We start from the raw sequence: 15,021 nt of genomic DNA, 5'->3' as shown, positions 1-15,021 counted from the left end.
TGATTATATTTGTCTGAAAGAAGAAATTCATATACATCTAGGATGTCTTGAAGGTGAGTAAATCATGGAGTAATTTTCATTTTTGGGTGAACTATCCCTTTAAGTGCACAGGGGTTGGAGAAAATAATGTGAACACATTAGAAATAGCCAGTATTTTATTAAAGTGTTTAACATTGTTTGCCTTTAATACAGCTTAGAATAGATTCATACAACTTTTGAATAGACTTCAGTTAAATTTAGTCTCTAGCTTCTGCTGTGACTGCTGAATGTGTTCATGTTTACTGACTACAAACTGAGGATTGAAGACTAATTGAAAATTAGTCAGTCTGGTTTCCACTGTCACTTCTGGGTCTTCCTCTGGGACAACGGCCAGGGTTTTTTGACCAACTGAGTCTCTGAGTTTAGGTTAGAGGAGGTTATGAATGAAGGATGAGTTTCTCTGCGTCAGGAGAGCATCAGTGCCGAGGATCATTTCATAAAGTTAAAGACATTAATAATAACAGCTCAGATCTCACTTTCAGACAGCAGCGAGTGCGTGAAATAACTTCTGTTTGAGATCAGATGTGGATTATAATCACCTTACAAGGCTTCATATCATCTCTCTGTCATCAAACACCAGATTAATGAATGTGTAACAAAACTGAACAGAACCGGTCCAGACTGGGCTTTATTCTGTGCAGGCATTGCTTCTTCAGTCTGACCTGTTTCAGAGAAATATTACTGTACTTCACATTTACACACACAGACAAACCTACAGTTTTATTTAGATGTGCAAAGTTGAATCTGTGTAGCAAAGCTGATCAAGTCACTGGACAGAGCAGAGTGAATGCATTTACGTAGTAGTGATGTTCAGACCAGAATCAGTTTAAACACAAATACACAGCAGTCAGGACTTTTATTTTAGACAATATGATCAGTTTTAGACAAAAGATGAAATAAGAATTATATGACAGAAATAAAAAGATATGAAAGATTTTAACACCTTTCACACAAGGTTTTTGGGAATTAAAACTTCATTGTATTTCTATCAAGAATCAGGAGAAATTGTACATAAATCATGAGAAGTGTCAATTATTTGATTAAATGAACAACTTGTTTGTTTTTCTGTTTTGAAGACCAACTTGTGGAAAATTATCCAAAGATGTTCAGACTCTCTTCCTCTGTTTTTTTGTTTTATCAAGACATTGTGACTTTATTAAATAGTTTTCTTCTATCTTCTCTCTTTCTCTCAATGTAGATTAAGATGCTGTTATTTGACAGATGAAGGTTGTTCTGCTGTGACTTCATGAACATAACGTGTCTGATTCATTGTGTTTTCTCTTTCTGTCTTCAGTCTGAGTGGATGCAGTATTACAGAGAAACAGTGTCTCATCCTGACTTCAGCTCTGAAATCAAACCCATCACACCTGAGAGAACTGAACCTGAGCTGGAATAAACTACTAGGAGACTCTGGAGTGAAACACCTCAGTGATCTACTGATGAACACACAATTCAAGCTGGAGAAACTACAGTTAGTATCATTATACTCTACAGCAGTTACAGTCAGATTAAAGATTACTGTTTACTTTCAGGAAAAGAAAAGGAAAGGATGTGACGTGTGGCCAAGTCTAGTGCATTTAACACACACACACACACACACACACACACACAAACACACACCTGCAGCGCTGAGGAACAGTATATAGTGTCCCATACTCTGCATTTAACACACACACACACCGTGAACAGATACACGCACACTCTCTCGCACACACACACACACACTCTTTCTCTCTCACACACACACACACACACACACACCTGCAGCGCTGAGGAACAGTTGGGGTTCAGTTCTTGCTCGAGGGTCTCTGTTTTGAGGTATTTATTTGGGGCTGGTTAGTAAAGGTTTGCAATCACTATGGCACATCTGGTTAGAATGCAATGACTCTGATGTTTCTTCTTTAATTTTTATTCTCCACTGTAGATATGTGGGTATGTGTGGTTCTGAAAGGATACACACAATAATGGTAAATAAAAGGTACGCAATAATAAGTATTACAACAATAAAAATTTACAACAATATTATATAGTTACAAAAGGCATTAAATAGGATTAACTATATTCAATGTATAATTACAATAAATCAACATTATGTACAGACTGCTCTGAGCGGGACTCGAACCCGCGGCCGTAACATTATTAGCGCCATTCCGGCGGTCTTATGTAAACAAATGACGGTGCAATGATAGAACGTTAATCTTGAGGCATTCATAGGTGCGCATGCAAATAAGCATTTAATCCACATAACGGGTCTGATAAGCATATAAACAGCTGTCATAAAGTATCATAATCACATTAATTCACACAAAGGAATGGCAATTGCTGAATCTTTGTACACACGCATACAGTATTACCATTAATATCTGAAGTCTGTGATTATCTTAAACCGCAACAATACACAAATGTATTAATAACAAAGATAAGAACATTTGAACTTAAGCTGCACGCACACACTTGAAATAAACTTTGGAGAACACTCATTAGCTTCGCACTAAACTTTCTGATGCAACACACTTCTATATCCTTTGGCGGAACTACTTTCAGATGACGCTAAAGCTGTACTGATTCGTAGTTTCAACTGTCAATTAAAAAGCCCACCAATAGCATTCACTGTCCATTGTTTGTTATCGCAGTCTTTACAACAGTCTCATTTCAGTCAGTCACCGGAGATCACAGTAATCCAGTTCATTAATGGACCAAATTATTATTATTATTATTTTGTTCACTCAGACCTGTACAGTAAAGAATGACAATTGCAAAAAAAAGTAAATTGTAATTAGGGATGCACGATCATGATTTTTCATGGCCGATACCGATTTGCGTTTTTTTAATCTTTAAACAACAAATAAGAAAGAAGGAAAGTGTGCATAAACAAGATGTTTATTTGGTATTTAATAGCCCAAATTGGCTTTTGACTATTGAAAACAATAACCGTAACCATCTGAAATTAACGGCAGTAACTGCACAGTAAGCAGACTACATTCAATACAAACATAGATGATACAGACCTCAGCATTTAGCTTTTGTTTCTGAATTGTGTTGAAACTACAGAGAACTGGCCTTAAATAAAAGATTAACTGTAACCATGTGAAATTAAAGGCAACAACTGCATAGTTCTACAATCAAACAACACAATCAACACACATTCAATAAGAGGTTTCTTAATCAGCCTTCAGTATTTTAGTTTTTAAGTTTGGTTTTAAAAAAAGGTCTTTACCAGTGAGACTAAATAAAAGTATGCTATATAAACGCATTATTCCAAAATGTTAAAATCAAATAATGTTGGTGCGAATAAAACAAAGATGCAAAGTGTTATGGTAATGATTCACACATATATATATATATATATATATATATATATATATATATATATATATATTAGTGCTGTCAAAATTAGCGCGTTAACGCATTAGATTAATTTGAAATATTTAACGCGTTAAAAAAAAATAACGCAATTAACGCGGTTGCAGTTTTTTTTTTGTTTTTTTTCAGTTGTGGCCTATGTGTGTTCAACGTGCAAAGAAATATGGTTAAGACCAAGGAAGGACTTTTAGACGGAAAGTTTCAGTTTCAGCCGGATTACTCTTCAGTCTGCCACAAGAAACAGCAACATTAAAATCATGAACTCAAATGTCATTGTTTAAAAAAAACAAAAAAAAAACCAATGACTGAAACAGTGCGTAAATCAGACCTTTCTGTAACGCTAACGTTAATAAGCTTAAACGAAAATAACGAAATAATTGTGTAGTGGAGTATTTTTTGTGCACAGTGCCGCGAACTGTCAATCACTCCTGTGTGCGTGCATCACTGTCCTCCTCACAGCTGCAGCAACTTGCGCTCTCTTTCTTCATCAAGCTTTAAAACAAAAAGGGGACAAAAAGATCATATTGTCTTTGTGCATAGGCTATAGATTAATTAGATAAATTAATATCTAAATTTGTGCCTTGCCGTCTACGGTATTTTTTTAGAACTTAGAAAAAAGATGCTGCAGCCAATGAACAGCCAGCGGGGGCTGCAGGACGACTCAACCTCTGCAGACAGTTTTTAATGTTTATCAGACAATAAATACTCAAGATTTTGCTTTAGTATAACTCACAACGAGTTTCACACACCTTCTCCGGCCACGTTGAGTTGTTGACACTTAACAGTGGGAAAAGCGACACATGCGCTATTCACTTGTATAACTTAAGGGTGAATGGGTAATGTAGTTTCTGCTCTGGGTGGGATGAATTAGGAAGCTTGCATTGTGAAGGGCGCTCTGAAAATCGGCAGTGCAGGTAAAAGATTAAAACCTCTATTAAAACAGATGTCCGGTACGCTACAAGCACGTTCTGGGCACACGGAGAGGTGGCAGTACGCTCAAGAGCTATATTTGGAGGTGGCGGTACTGAGTACCGGTGCTTACCGGCCCACTTAAAGCACTGGCAATGACTATACTTTGGAATATTTTTTGCAGTACACTTAGAATTCAACATGGAAATCATTTTTGTTTTTTTTTATATATATATAATTTTTTTTTTTTTTTTTTTTTTTTTTTTTACTTGGAAAAATAAATAACTATTGTCTCAAGTTAAAAAATATAGATGTCCATCATTACCCTATTTTTTTTTTTTATTGGATGAATTAAACACCTTTTTGCAAGCTCTACTTTACAAAAAAACAACAACAAATATTTCAGTTTTGTCAGTCCGTTTCGTTTCTCATCCAACACGTGAGAAGTTGATCTGAACATCCTTCACTGTCTCCTCTTGTGGAGGGCGCGGACAGGTACAGATACACTCGCGATAAAGGGACTCTTATTTTGTGCAGTCGGCTGTTTGCTTCCTGTTATCTGTGCCTCAGACGTGTAGCTCTGCACTTCCGGCGCTTAACTGCTGTCCGTGTCCTGCGAACAGATTTCGAAATACTTCCACACAAATGACATGATAGCAAATTATTACAATGTAGTCTGTGCATGCGGGCGTACTTCTGGAAAAATCGGTCGAAAAAAAAAAAGCCAAAAAAGCTGATTGCGTTTTTTAAGCGCAAACCGTCCGATTTATGGCCTTTCAACCGTTGAATCCCTAATTGTAATTCAGAAACAGAATTTTCTTGATTTCTCACATTTAAACTACATCTTCACATTTAATGTTATTTTGAGTAGTTCTGTAGTTCATCCTGTGTCTACTTTGTTCATCTTTTTTCTTCTGTTTTTGTTTATGGTCATATAATAAGGTTTGTGGCAGTGTTTTATTTATTGCACTGTATGTTGTTAACACATGATGAATTACTTACACATGAACATAACGTGTCTGATTCATTGTGTTTTCTCTTTCTGTCTTCAGTCTGTGTGAATGCAGTATTACAGAGAAACAGTGTCTCATCCTGACTTCAGCTCTGAAATCAAACCCATCACACCTGAGAGAACTGAACCTGAGTCTGAATGAACTACTAGGAGACTCTGGAGTGAAACACCTCAGTGATCTACTGATGAACACACAATTCAAGCTGGAGAAACTACAGTTAGTATCATTATACTCTACAGCAGTTACAGTCAGATTAAAGATTACTGTTCACTTTCAGGAAAAGAAAAGGAAAGGATGTGACGTGTGGCCAAATAATAGTGTCCCATACTCTGAACATGTGCTCTGCATTTAACACACACACACACACACACACACACACCTTGAACACACACACACACACACACACACACAGTGAACACACACACACACAGTGAACACACACACACACACACTCACACACACACACACGCACACACAGTGAACACACACACACACACTCACACACACACACACGCACACACAGTGAACACACACACACACCGTGAACACACACACACACACACACACAGTGAACACACACACACACCGTGAACACACACACCTTGAAAACACACACTCACTCTCATACACACACACACAGTGAAAACATACTCTCTCACATACACACACACAGTGAACACACACACACACACAGTGAACACACACACACACATTCTCACACACACACACACACACACACTCTCACACACACACGCACACACAGTGAACACACACACACACACACCGTGAACACACACACCTTGAAAACACACACTCACTCTCATACACACACACAAACACACAGTGAAAACACACTCTCTCACATACACACATACAGTGAACACACACACACAGTGAAAACACACTCTCTCACATACACACTCTCTCACATACACACATACAGTGAACACACACACACACACACAGTGAACACACACATAGTGAAAACACACTCTCTCACATACACACATACAGTGAACACACACACACACAGTGAACACACACACACACACAGTGAAAACACACTCTCTCACATACACACATACAGTGAACACACACACACACACACACAGTGAACTCACACACAGTGAACACACACACACACAGTGAAAACACACTCTCTCACATACACACATACAGTGAACACACACACACACACACACACAGTGAACTCACACACAGTGAACACACACACACACAGTGAAAACACACTCTCTCACATACACACATACAGTGAACACACACACACACACACACACACAGTGAACACACACATACAGTGAACACACACACACACACACACACATTGAAAACACACTCTCTCACATACACACATACAGTGAACACACACACACACACACACACATTGAAAACACACTCTCTCACATACACACACACAGTGAACACACTCACACACACACACACCTGCAGCGCTGAGGAACAGTTGGGGTTCAGTTCTTGCTCGAGGGTCTCATCTCAGTCAATCACCGGAGATCACAGTAATCCAGTTCATTAATGGACCAAAATTATTATTATTATTCACTCAGACATGTACAGTAAAGAATGACAGTAGCAAAAAAAGTAAATATATTTAAATAAATTGTAATTCAGAAACAGAATTTTCTTGATTTCTCACATTTAATGTTATTTTATTAATGTTCTGTAGTTCATCCTGTGTCTACTTTCTTTCATCTTTTTTCTTCTGTATTTGTTTATGGTCATATAATAAGATTTTTGGTAATGTTTTATTTATTGCACTGTATGGTGTTAACACATGATGAATTACTCACACATGAACATAACGTGTCTGATTCATTGTGTTTTCTCTTTCTGTCTTCAGTCTGTGTGAATGCAGTATTACAGAGAAACAGTGTCTCATCCTGACTTCAGCTCTGAAATCAAACCCATCACACCTGAGAGAACTCAACATGAGCAGGAATCAAATAAAAAACACAGGAGTGAATCACTTATGTGACGTACTGAAGGATTCACGCTGTAAACTGGAGAGATTGAGGTCAGTAACATTCACAGACAAGAATCAAAATGATGAAAATCACTTTGTTTAACTCTTATGTGCTGTTCAAGGTCTTTTGAGACCCCAAATGATGTTTGCTGAAATAAAACAAATGTTCCCTTTATCTAAATGACATGAGACTTTGTACGGTTGTCAACACTTGATAGATCTACAAATAGAAAATTACATCGGATTGATATCTGGTTGTGTGTTAGTGTGAAAAAACATTAGAAAAACAACCAGCACATTTAATTTAATTTTATAAATATAAAAAATACCATAAAGAATTACACAAATGTGGTTTAAAAACATTAATAAATGACACATTTTGTAACAAAATGTCGTTTTGTTGGCTGTATTCTCTGGAGAGCCCAAACAGCTCGAGTGTCGTCCCCAAACGAACAGCACATAAGAGTTGAACAAAACACTTTATACTCAATATCTCATGATGAATGTGTTCACATTATATTTGTGAAAGATTCTTTATCTTAATGATTTGTTTGTAAGATGATCTCTCTTCCTCTGTTTGTCTCTTTCTAGTCTTCGTTACTGTGACATTACAGATGTTTCTTCTTTAACTCAGTCTTTGACAAACACAAAAGCTCTGCAGTTTCTAAAAGAGCTTGATCTGAGAGAGAATAAGATTGGAGACTCAAAGCAGAAGCTCATTGATGTGCTACGAGACTCAAACTGTGAACTGATGTGAGTAAACTTCACTTTGTGATATTAAAGAGATTAATTTACCTCTGATATGTGAAAAAATATATACTTTCAGATATTAGTGAAAAGAGTTTATCAAATAATCATCAAGCTTTATTTCAAAGGGTTTGTGTCAGAATGAAATGTAAAGTTGATAAAAATGTTGAACACAAAGGAGGAAAGAGAAGAAAAGCAGACTGTCACAGCTTTCTACAGCAACAGCTGCTTTATTAATGAGATCAGTAATAGTGAATCATTCGAGTTTGAAATAGATTTGTTCAGATTGTAGGAAAACGCTGGTAAAATCAGAGCAGATTCAGCTTCAGCTCACAGTCGTCCAGCATCACATGATCAATGTCTCTGTCTCTTGTGTGTTTTTACTTTGACAAGCAACACGTCACATTACTTTACACTTACTTTCTGTAAGAGATAATGTCCCTCCAGCCGCTTGTTATCACAGAATAAACCCGACAGGGTGATCAGGACTTGTGTCCTCCTGAAAGAGACTTATTCTGTGATAACATCCGGCTGCATCTGCATTATCACACTTATTATATGCTTTCTTGACACACAAGTGAAGAATTAGACACAAATTAGATTCAGCTAAACACTTCTGGTCAGTTAGCATCAACTTGAACAACAAGACACACTTTGAACAATGTCTCCTCAAGTCTACTATTAACAGGAATCTCCTGCGGTTTGGTTTGAGGGTAAATCCAGTCAGTAACTGAGGCACAAGCTAATAGCAGTTGTGTTTGAATGAAACGAGTGAGAGCGCGGTGCTGTGATACGAGAGAAGTCAAAGAAACGCCCGACTCAAATACCGTATGACTGTGTGTTATTCTGCTGCTAATGACACACACCTAATGAATAACACACCTCCGAATGTCACCACTGACCAATCAGAATCCAGTATTCCAGCGAGCTGTGCAATCATTTCACTTATTTACTGAGACCAACACAAACATGTTTAAACTAGAGGACAAACAGCTTTAACTAGTGACACATTTAACTGAAAGATTTGTGTTTTAAGACTAAATCACATTTGTGTTTGTTCCTTGTCATTTATTATATTTGGTGTACACTCGTTAGTGTGTGTTTCTCTTTATATTGACTCAATAGAGACACAAACAGACAAACATATGAATGGAATTAATGTATTAAAGCTATAAATGTATTTAAAACCCACATACTGTTTTAGAAATATCTATGCACTTTTTAACTCAATTTTTTTCTCTCCTTACAGTGTTGATGAAGATTCAAGATTTCCTCATATACTTCAGAGGAGGAAGAAGCTCAGATGAGTCTGTCTGGCTCTTCAGTTTAATAATATTTCTATTAAACTCATTCATAATGATTCAGATGTTTCAATGTGATTGTCAAGTGCAGCACTTACATGTGTCAAGATAGAAAGCAAATCTACAATGTATGAAATGTCCATGTTACTTAAAACATTTCCATGATCACATTTTCTACTCATTGTTATTCTATTTAATTCTATATTAAGTTAGCTATGTGTCTGTCTGTTGCTAACAATCTCAAATCCTCTCATTACAACAAACAAAGCAGAAACCCAGCGTCAATAAAAGCTGATTGTGCAGTTTTGACAGATGAATTGATTAAAACGGGAGTTTTCACACAGTGAGTTTGTGCTGAACTGACTGACAGCTTCAGTGTTTAGAAATGCTGCACCTTTTACTCGCTGTTTGTCTCATTTTATTCACTATTTGAAGAAAAGGTTGTTTTTATCAGACTTTGTGTCTTTTCCTACAGAAGTATAAACAAGTTAAAATTGTGCTTCTCTTCATTTTCGTGTCATTCTCAACAGTACTTTTAAAATACATTAAAACAGTTTATTAAAAACAGTAGTTCTGTGTGTAATATTTTCTCTAATCATTTATTTAAACAGCTTGGTGTTGTCTGTTTTCTTTGTCTTAGATGTAATGTTGATGTTAACAAAATCCTCTTCAATGATCTGAATTCAGGAAATCACATTTTTAACGTGGCGTTAACTTCATTAGACTAAATGGAGTAACTCATAACTGTGCAATGTCTTTGGAAAATTCTTATTATTTTGTCAAATCTTATAATTTTCCACTTCATGATCATGCGTATTGAGTTAGATATTTCAGATTTTAAAGTCCATTAAGGAAGCCAGAGCATTGGAAAGTATATACCTCTCTATTAGGGTGTGTATTAGATTAGATTTAATTAGATTGTACTTTATTGTCATTGCACATGTACAAGGCAACAAAATGCAGTTAACATCTAACCAGATAAGCAGTAAGTTTCAATACAGTCTCGAGACAAGACTGGCAATATTAAAATGAAAAGCCAAACGTGAAAAATAAACTACAAATACAGTTTTTACAAAGCTCTTTATTAATGCTCACGAAATAATAGACACAATTCACATTTAAATGTAAATTCCTCTTTTGTTTTTATTTTCATTTTCCAAAGACAGCTGCATGCAAATTCTGTTAATGAGTGGGTGTGGCTCAATTATGCTGTTATATGGAGGAGCTAATGGCGGTTATGGCCAGCAGAATTAAACCAGCTAGCAAACATTTCGGATGATGATGATGATGATGATGATGACGACTTCATTTTGCTTTGAGTTGAATCTATCTTGGATACACTTGGATATTTTGCAGCCGTCACAAACTCCGATGTCGATCATCGAGTTGTAAATAATCTTAGTGAGGTTGTGCAGTGCCTTCAAACAGCAGATTTTCCAAGGTATGACATCCAGGGCCGTATTAAGACGGTGCCCCTTTGGCACTATGACGCAAATCAATTTCTCAAATCAAATGTAATTTATTAACTTGTCCAACTACCGTATTTTTTGGACTATAAGTCGCACCTGAGTATAAGTCGCATCCGTCCAAAAATACGTCCTGACAAGAAAAAAAAAACATATATAAGACGCACTGGACTATAAGTCACATTTATTTAGAACCAAGAACCAAGAGAAAACATTACCGGCTACAGCTGCGAGAGGGCTGTAGACGGTAATGTTTTAACTTTAACTTAAATGGTAAACCGGGAGAGTACAGTCAATCGCTTCTGTGTCATTGTCGTCCTGACCTGAGCTCATTCTTTACTCGTTTTAAAAAAATCTTTCGATCCATGGAACATTTTGAATTGTAGCAAAACGTCTAGCGTCCATGTCTTTCTTTAACTTTCTTTTTGCAAAACTACTCAATTGACGTCTGTCCATTTTGATTCATTTTCTGTAGCCGTTATTTGCGCGTACTTGTTGTGGACCAACTCAACTCTAACAGATTGGAGACGGAAGGGGGGAGGGGGGGGGGGGCGGGGACTGATAGTGGTCATGTAATATTTATTTATAATTTATTATTGTTAAGTTAGTGTTCATAAACGAGTTATGCATGGTCTTTTAAGAACTTCAAGTTAATAATAACAATTTACGAAAAATATTTTTAAAGCTTGTGCCATGTGGTGCCCCCCTAGTTGTTGTGAATGGTTGGTGCCCCTGGGCACTGGCCCAAGTGTCCTTATGTTACGTGTGTTTTTGAAGAGGAGGAAATATGAGGAGGAAAGAAGGGAAATTATTCAAATGATGAAGAGACATTGTAAATGATAATGTTCAGAAGCTTTTTGAAGGAAGTATTTGTGTTCAAACATCTCATGATTTACCTAAAAAAATACAGGATTGATGGAAAGAATATGATTAATTTCTAAATGTCCTAGTTTGTCATACACTGCTCCACACTTCAGTCTGGTGTGTGGCATTATTGTGCACATTTTAAATCAGCCACCAATCAAATCAAAAGAAGAAGCTTTCCTACAAGAAAACCCTGTTCCATACTTTATTCCAGTTGGTGGCGGTAATGAAACAGTTGGGCTTCAATCTGCCAATAAACACCAAAGAAGAAGAAGTAGAGCCGATGACGTCAGCACTCGCGCGCCCTTCAGTTCCCTATCATAGGTCACTTCGATGCTGCGGTGACGTCACCACGTATGGGAACACCTCCGGTGTGACGAATGTCTGAAGCCCTATACCATCCCGCCAATCCTATTGGCCAAATGGCGCATAGCACCACCCTACGCATGCGCACGCATGATATACCTGGGTGCAGCGCGCCATTTCGCTCAGATTTCATTCCTTCAGGAATAGCGAATCATCTGTGCCCTATCATCTCGCGTTCTCCAGCGATCTCTTCGAGCAGTGTTAACTCCTCTTCGCGGACGCGATGAGTTTTCGCTAATGCAAGGAGCCATGTACCAGGTACATCACGGCGGGGGACACTCATGACAGGTGCGTAGTATGTCTTGGTTTACATCACGCACAGGCGGCGCTTAGCGGCCTTTCTTCCTGTCCCCATTGTGATGGCCTGCGGCTCAGAGTACTGCGCTCTAGGGTGGAAGTATTCTCTAATGTCGCCCTCGAGTCTAACCCCCGTCAGGTCACCTCTGCGACTGCCGAGGCACCGCACGAGGCGAGGGCCTGGGGTGACACGTGCGACATGGACTTCGTGGACAGCGCAGCGCTGGAATATTCTCCACATCGCTCGCTCTCCCCTACCCTGCTGCAGAATAAAACTTATACTGAGCCTGTCGTCTTCTCTAATGAGGATTTACTTCCCACACCGGAGGCATGCGCCGCCATCTCCTTCGGTTGTGGACGCTATGACGACGATGTTTTATCCACCGCGGCCTCGGGGTCTGAGGACTTCGCGACCGACACTAGCCCTCTTCCTCCTAGCGGACAGGAGAGGCGTGTTTCCCCCTCCTACAGTGAGCTGTTGGATGTGGTTTCTCGTGCGGTGGGTAAATTGGGGCTAGACTGGGAGGTTGACAAGGCCAAGGCCCAACCTTCTTCTAAGCTGGACGACCGTTTTCTAACTAGTCGGACACCTACACAGCCCCGGAGGCCTTTACCTTTTTTCCCGGACCTCCACCAGGAGGTTTCGAGGTCCTGGAAACAGCCGTTTTCGGCGCGGATCACTAATGCTGCGGCCGCGGATTTCGCCACCGTTTCTGATATGGCGAACCATGGCTACACTATGATGCCCCCGGTGGAAGAGACTCTCGCCGAACACCTTGCGCCTAGTTCGGCCGCGGCATGGAAGTCTCGCCCCCTTCTTCCTTCGAAGGCGTGTCGAGTCACGTCTAGTTTGGTGGGTAAATCCTACATGGCGGCTGGTCAAGCGGCTGCTTCACTCCACTCTATGGCGGTCCTTCAGGCCTACCAAGCGGAGTTATTGAAGGAATTGGATGAAGGTGAGGGCATCACACCGGAGGCAGTGAAAGAACTTCGCAGAGCTACGGATTTGGCGCTACGTGCTACCAAACATACCGCTCGTGCAGTGGGCCGTACTATGGCCGGTTTGATTTCGGTTTAGCGCCACCTCTGGCTTAATCTCACCGATATTAAGGAGAAGGATAAATCTTTCCTTATGGATGCCCCTGTCTCCAGGGATGGGTTGTTCGGTGAGGCTGTCACGTCAGTAGTGGAGAAGTTCAGGGCAGCGAAACAGCAATCAGCCGCTTTCCGCCAGCTGATTCCCCGCAGACCCAGGGAGGTTGAACGCCGGCAAGCGCCCGCGCGTTCTCGCTCAACCTCCTCTCACCGCCAGCGAGCAGCCTCTCGAGAGGAACCCACACCTATGGCGCCTCCTCGTAAGGATTGGGGCCATCTCGGTTACGTATGTAACCTTGGTTCCCTGAATAGGGAACGAGATGCTGCGGTGACGTCACCACGTATGGGAACACCTCCGGTGTGACGAATGTCTGAAGCCCTATACCATCCCGCCAATCCTATTGGCCAAATGGCGCAAGCACCACCCTACGCATGCGCACGCATGATATACCTGGGTGCAGCGCGCCATTTCGCTCAGATTTCATGACTGAAGATGAAGAAATTATCAAGGTACGGAACGGCCAGAACCGCATGACGTCACCACGTATGGGAACGATATACCAAAACGCCTGACGTACCTGATAACTGAGATCCGAGGAAGCATCTGCTCAAGCGGAGAGAACCCGGGAGCCAGGAGCCATCCTCACATCCAGACTGTAGGACTTGATAAAAGTGCTCGGTGAGGACCATCCTGCCGCAGCACAGATATCATCCATAGAAGATCCACTGAGAAAAGCTTGAGAAGAAGCTACAGCTCGAGTGGAATGAGCCTTAACTCCTAAGGGCGAAGCGAGTCCGCGCGCCTCATAGGCCAAAGAAATTGCCTCCACCAGCCAATGGGACATGCGCTGCTTTGTAACCGCATGGCCCTTACTTTTATGTCCAAAACAGACAAACAGCTGGTCAGATTCACGCCAAGGGGCTGTACGATCCACATAAGTCTTTAAAGCTCTCACAGGGCAAAGACTTAGATCTCCTGACCCAGCCTCAGCAGGTGAAAAAGCTTCCAGGAACACTTGCTGAAAGCGAAAGAGGTTAGATGCGACCTTAGGAACATAGTTAGGCCTGGGCCACAGCAGCACCTTCACAGAGACCGTTGCAAATTCCATGCATGAGGGTGAAACAGAAAGAGCCTGTAAATCCCCAACTCTCTTGAGGGAGGATAAAGCCATGAGAAGAAGTGTCTTCAGTGTCAAGAATTTATCCGATACGGTCTCCAAGGGCTCAAACGGATGCCCTGATAAACCTAGCAACACAATGGATAAATCCCATGAAGGAACTCGCACAGGGCGGAAAGGCCTCAGCCGTCGCGCACGCCGTATGAAACGAGAAACTAATGGATGACGCTCCATAGAGGCACCGCCTATGTATTCGTGGTAAGCTGAAATGGCTGCCACGTAAACCTCAAACGTGGCTGGTGTTACGCCATCTGAAAAACAATCCTGGAGGAACTCCAGCACTGAAGCCACTGGGCAGTAAACTGGATCCACATTACGATTGCCACACCAGGCTGTAATCAGTCTCCACTTGAAAGCATATAAGCGTCTCGTAGAAGCTGC

General features: G+C 40.2%; 1 protein-coding gene and 1 long non-coding RNA gene across 2 annotated transcripts in view; one reads left to right on the top strand and one right to left on the bottom strand.

The window, feature by feature from the left end:
• LOC127987559 (uncharacterized) overlaps window positions 1–15,021 on the top strand; it is a 1,718,354-nt gene that overhangs the window by 705,066 nt on the left and 998,267 nt on the right. The window contains exons 49-51 of the mRNA XM_052589927.1: window positions 1,334–1,510; window positions 5,364–5,540; window positions 7,204–7,377. Coding sequence (XP_052445887.1) covers window positions 1,334–1,510; window positions 5,364–5,540; window positions 7,204–7,377 — 528 coding nt within the window. The remainder of the gene's footprint in view (window positions 1–1,333; window positions 1,511–5,363; window positions 5,541–7,203; window positions 7,378–15,021) is intronic.
• LOC127987661 (uncharacterized) lies at window positions 1,364–5,600 on the bottom strand. The gene is made up of 2 exons (XR_008161315.1): window positions 5,452–5,600; window positions 1,364–1,421 (listed from the first exon to the last, which is right to left on the bottom strand). It is a non-coding gene; the product is annotated as an uncharacterized LOC127987661 (long non-coding RNA).

Source organism: Carassius gibelio, chromosome B22 (assembly GCF_023724105.1).
Source record: "Carassius gibelio isolate Cgi1373 ecotype wild population from Czech Republic chromosome B22, carGib1.2-hapl.c, whole genome shotgun sequence".
Lineage (NCBI taxonomy): Eukaryota > Metazoa > Chordata > Actinopteri > Cypriniformes > Cyprinidae > Carassius > Carassius gibelio.
Note: the sequence above shows the minus strand (reverse complement) of the source record. Positions and strands in the feature narration are given on the sequence as shown.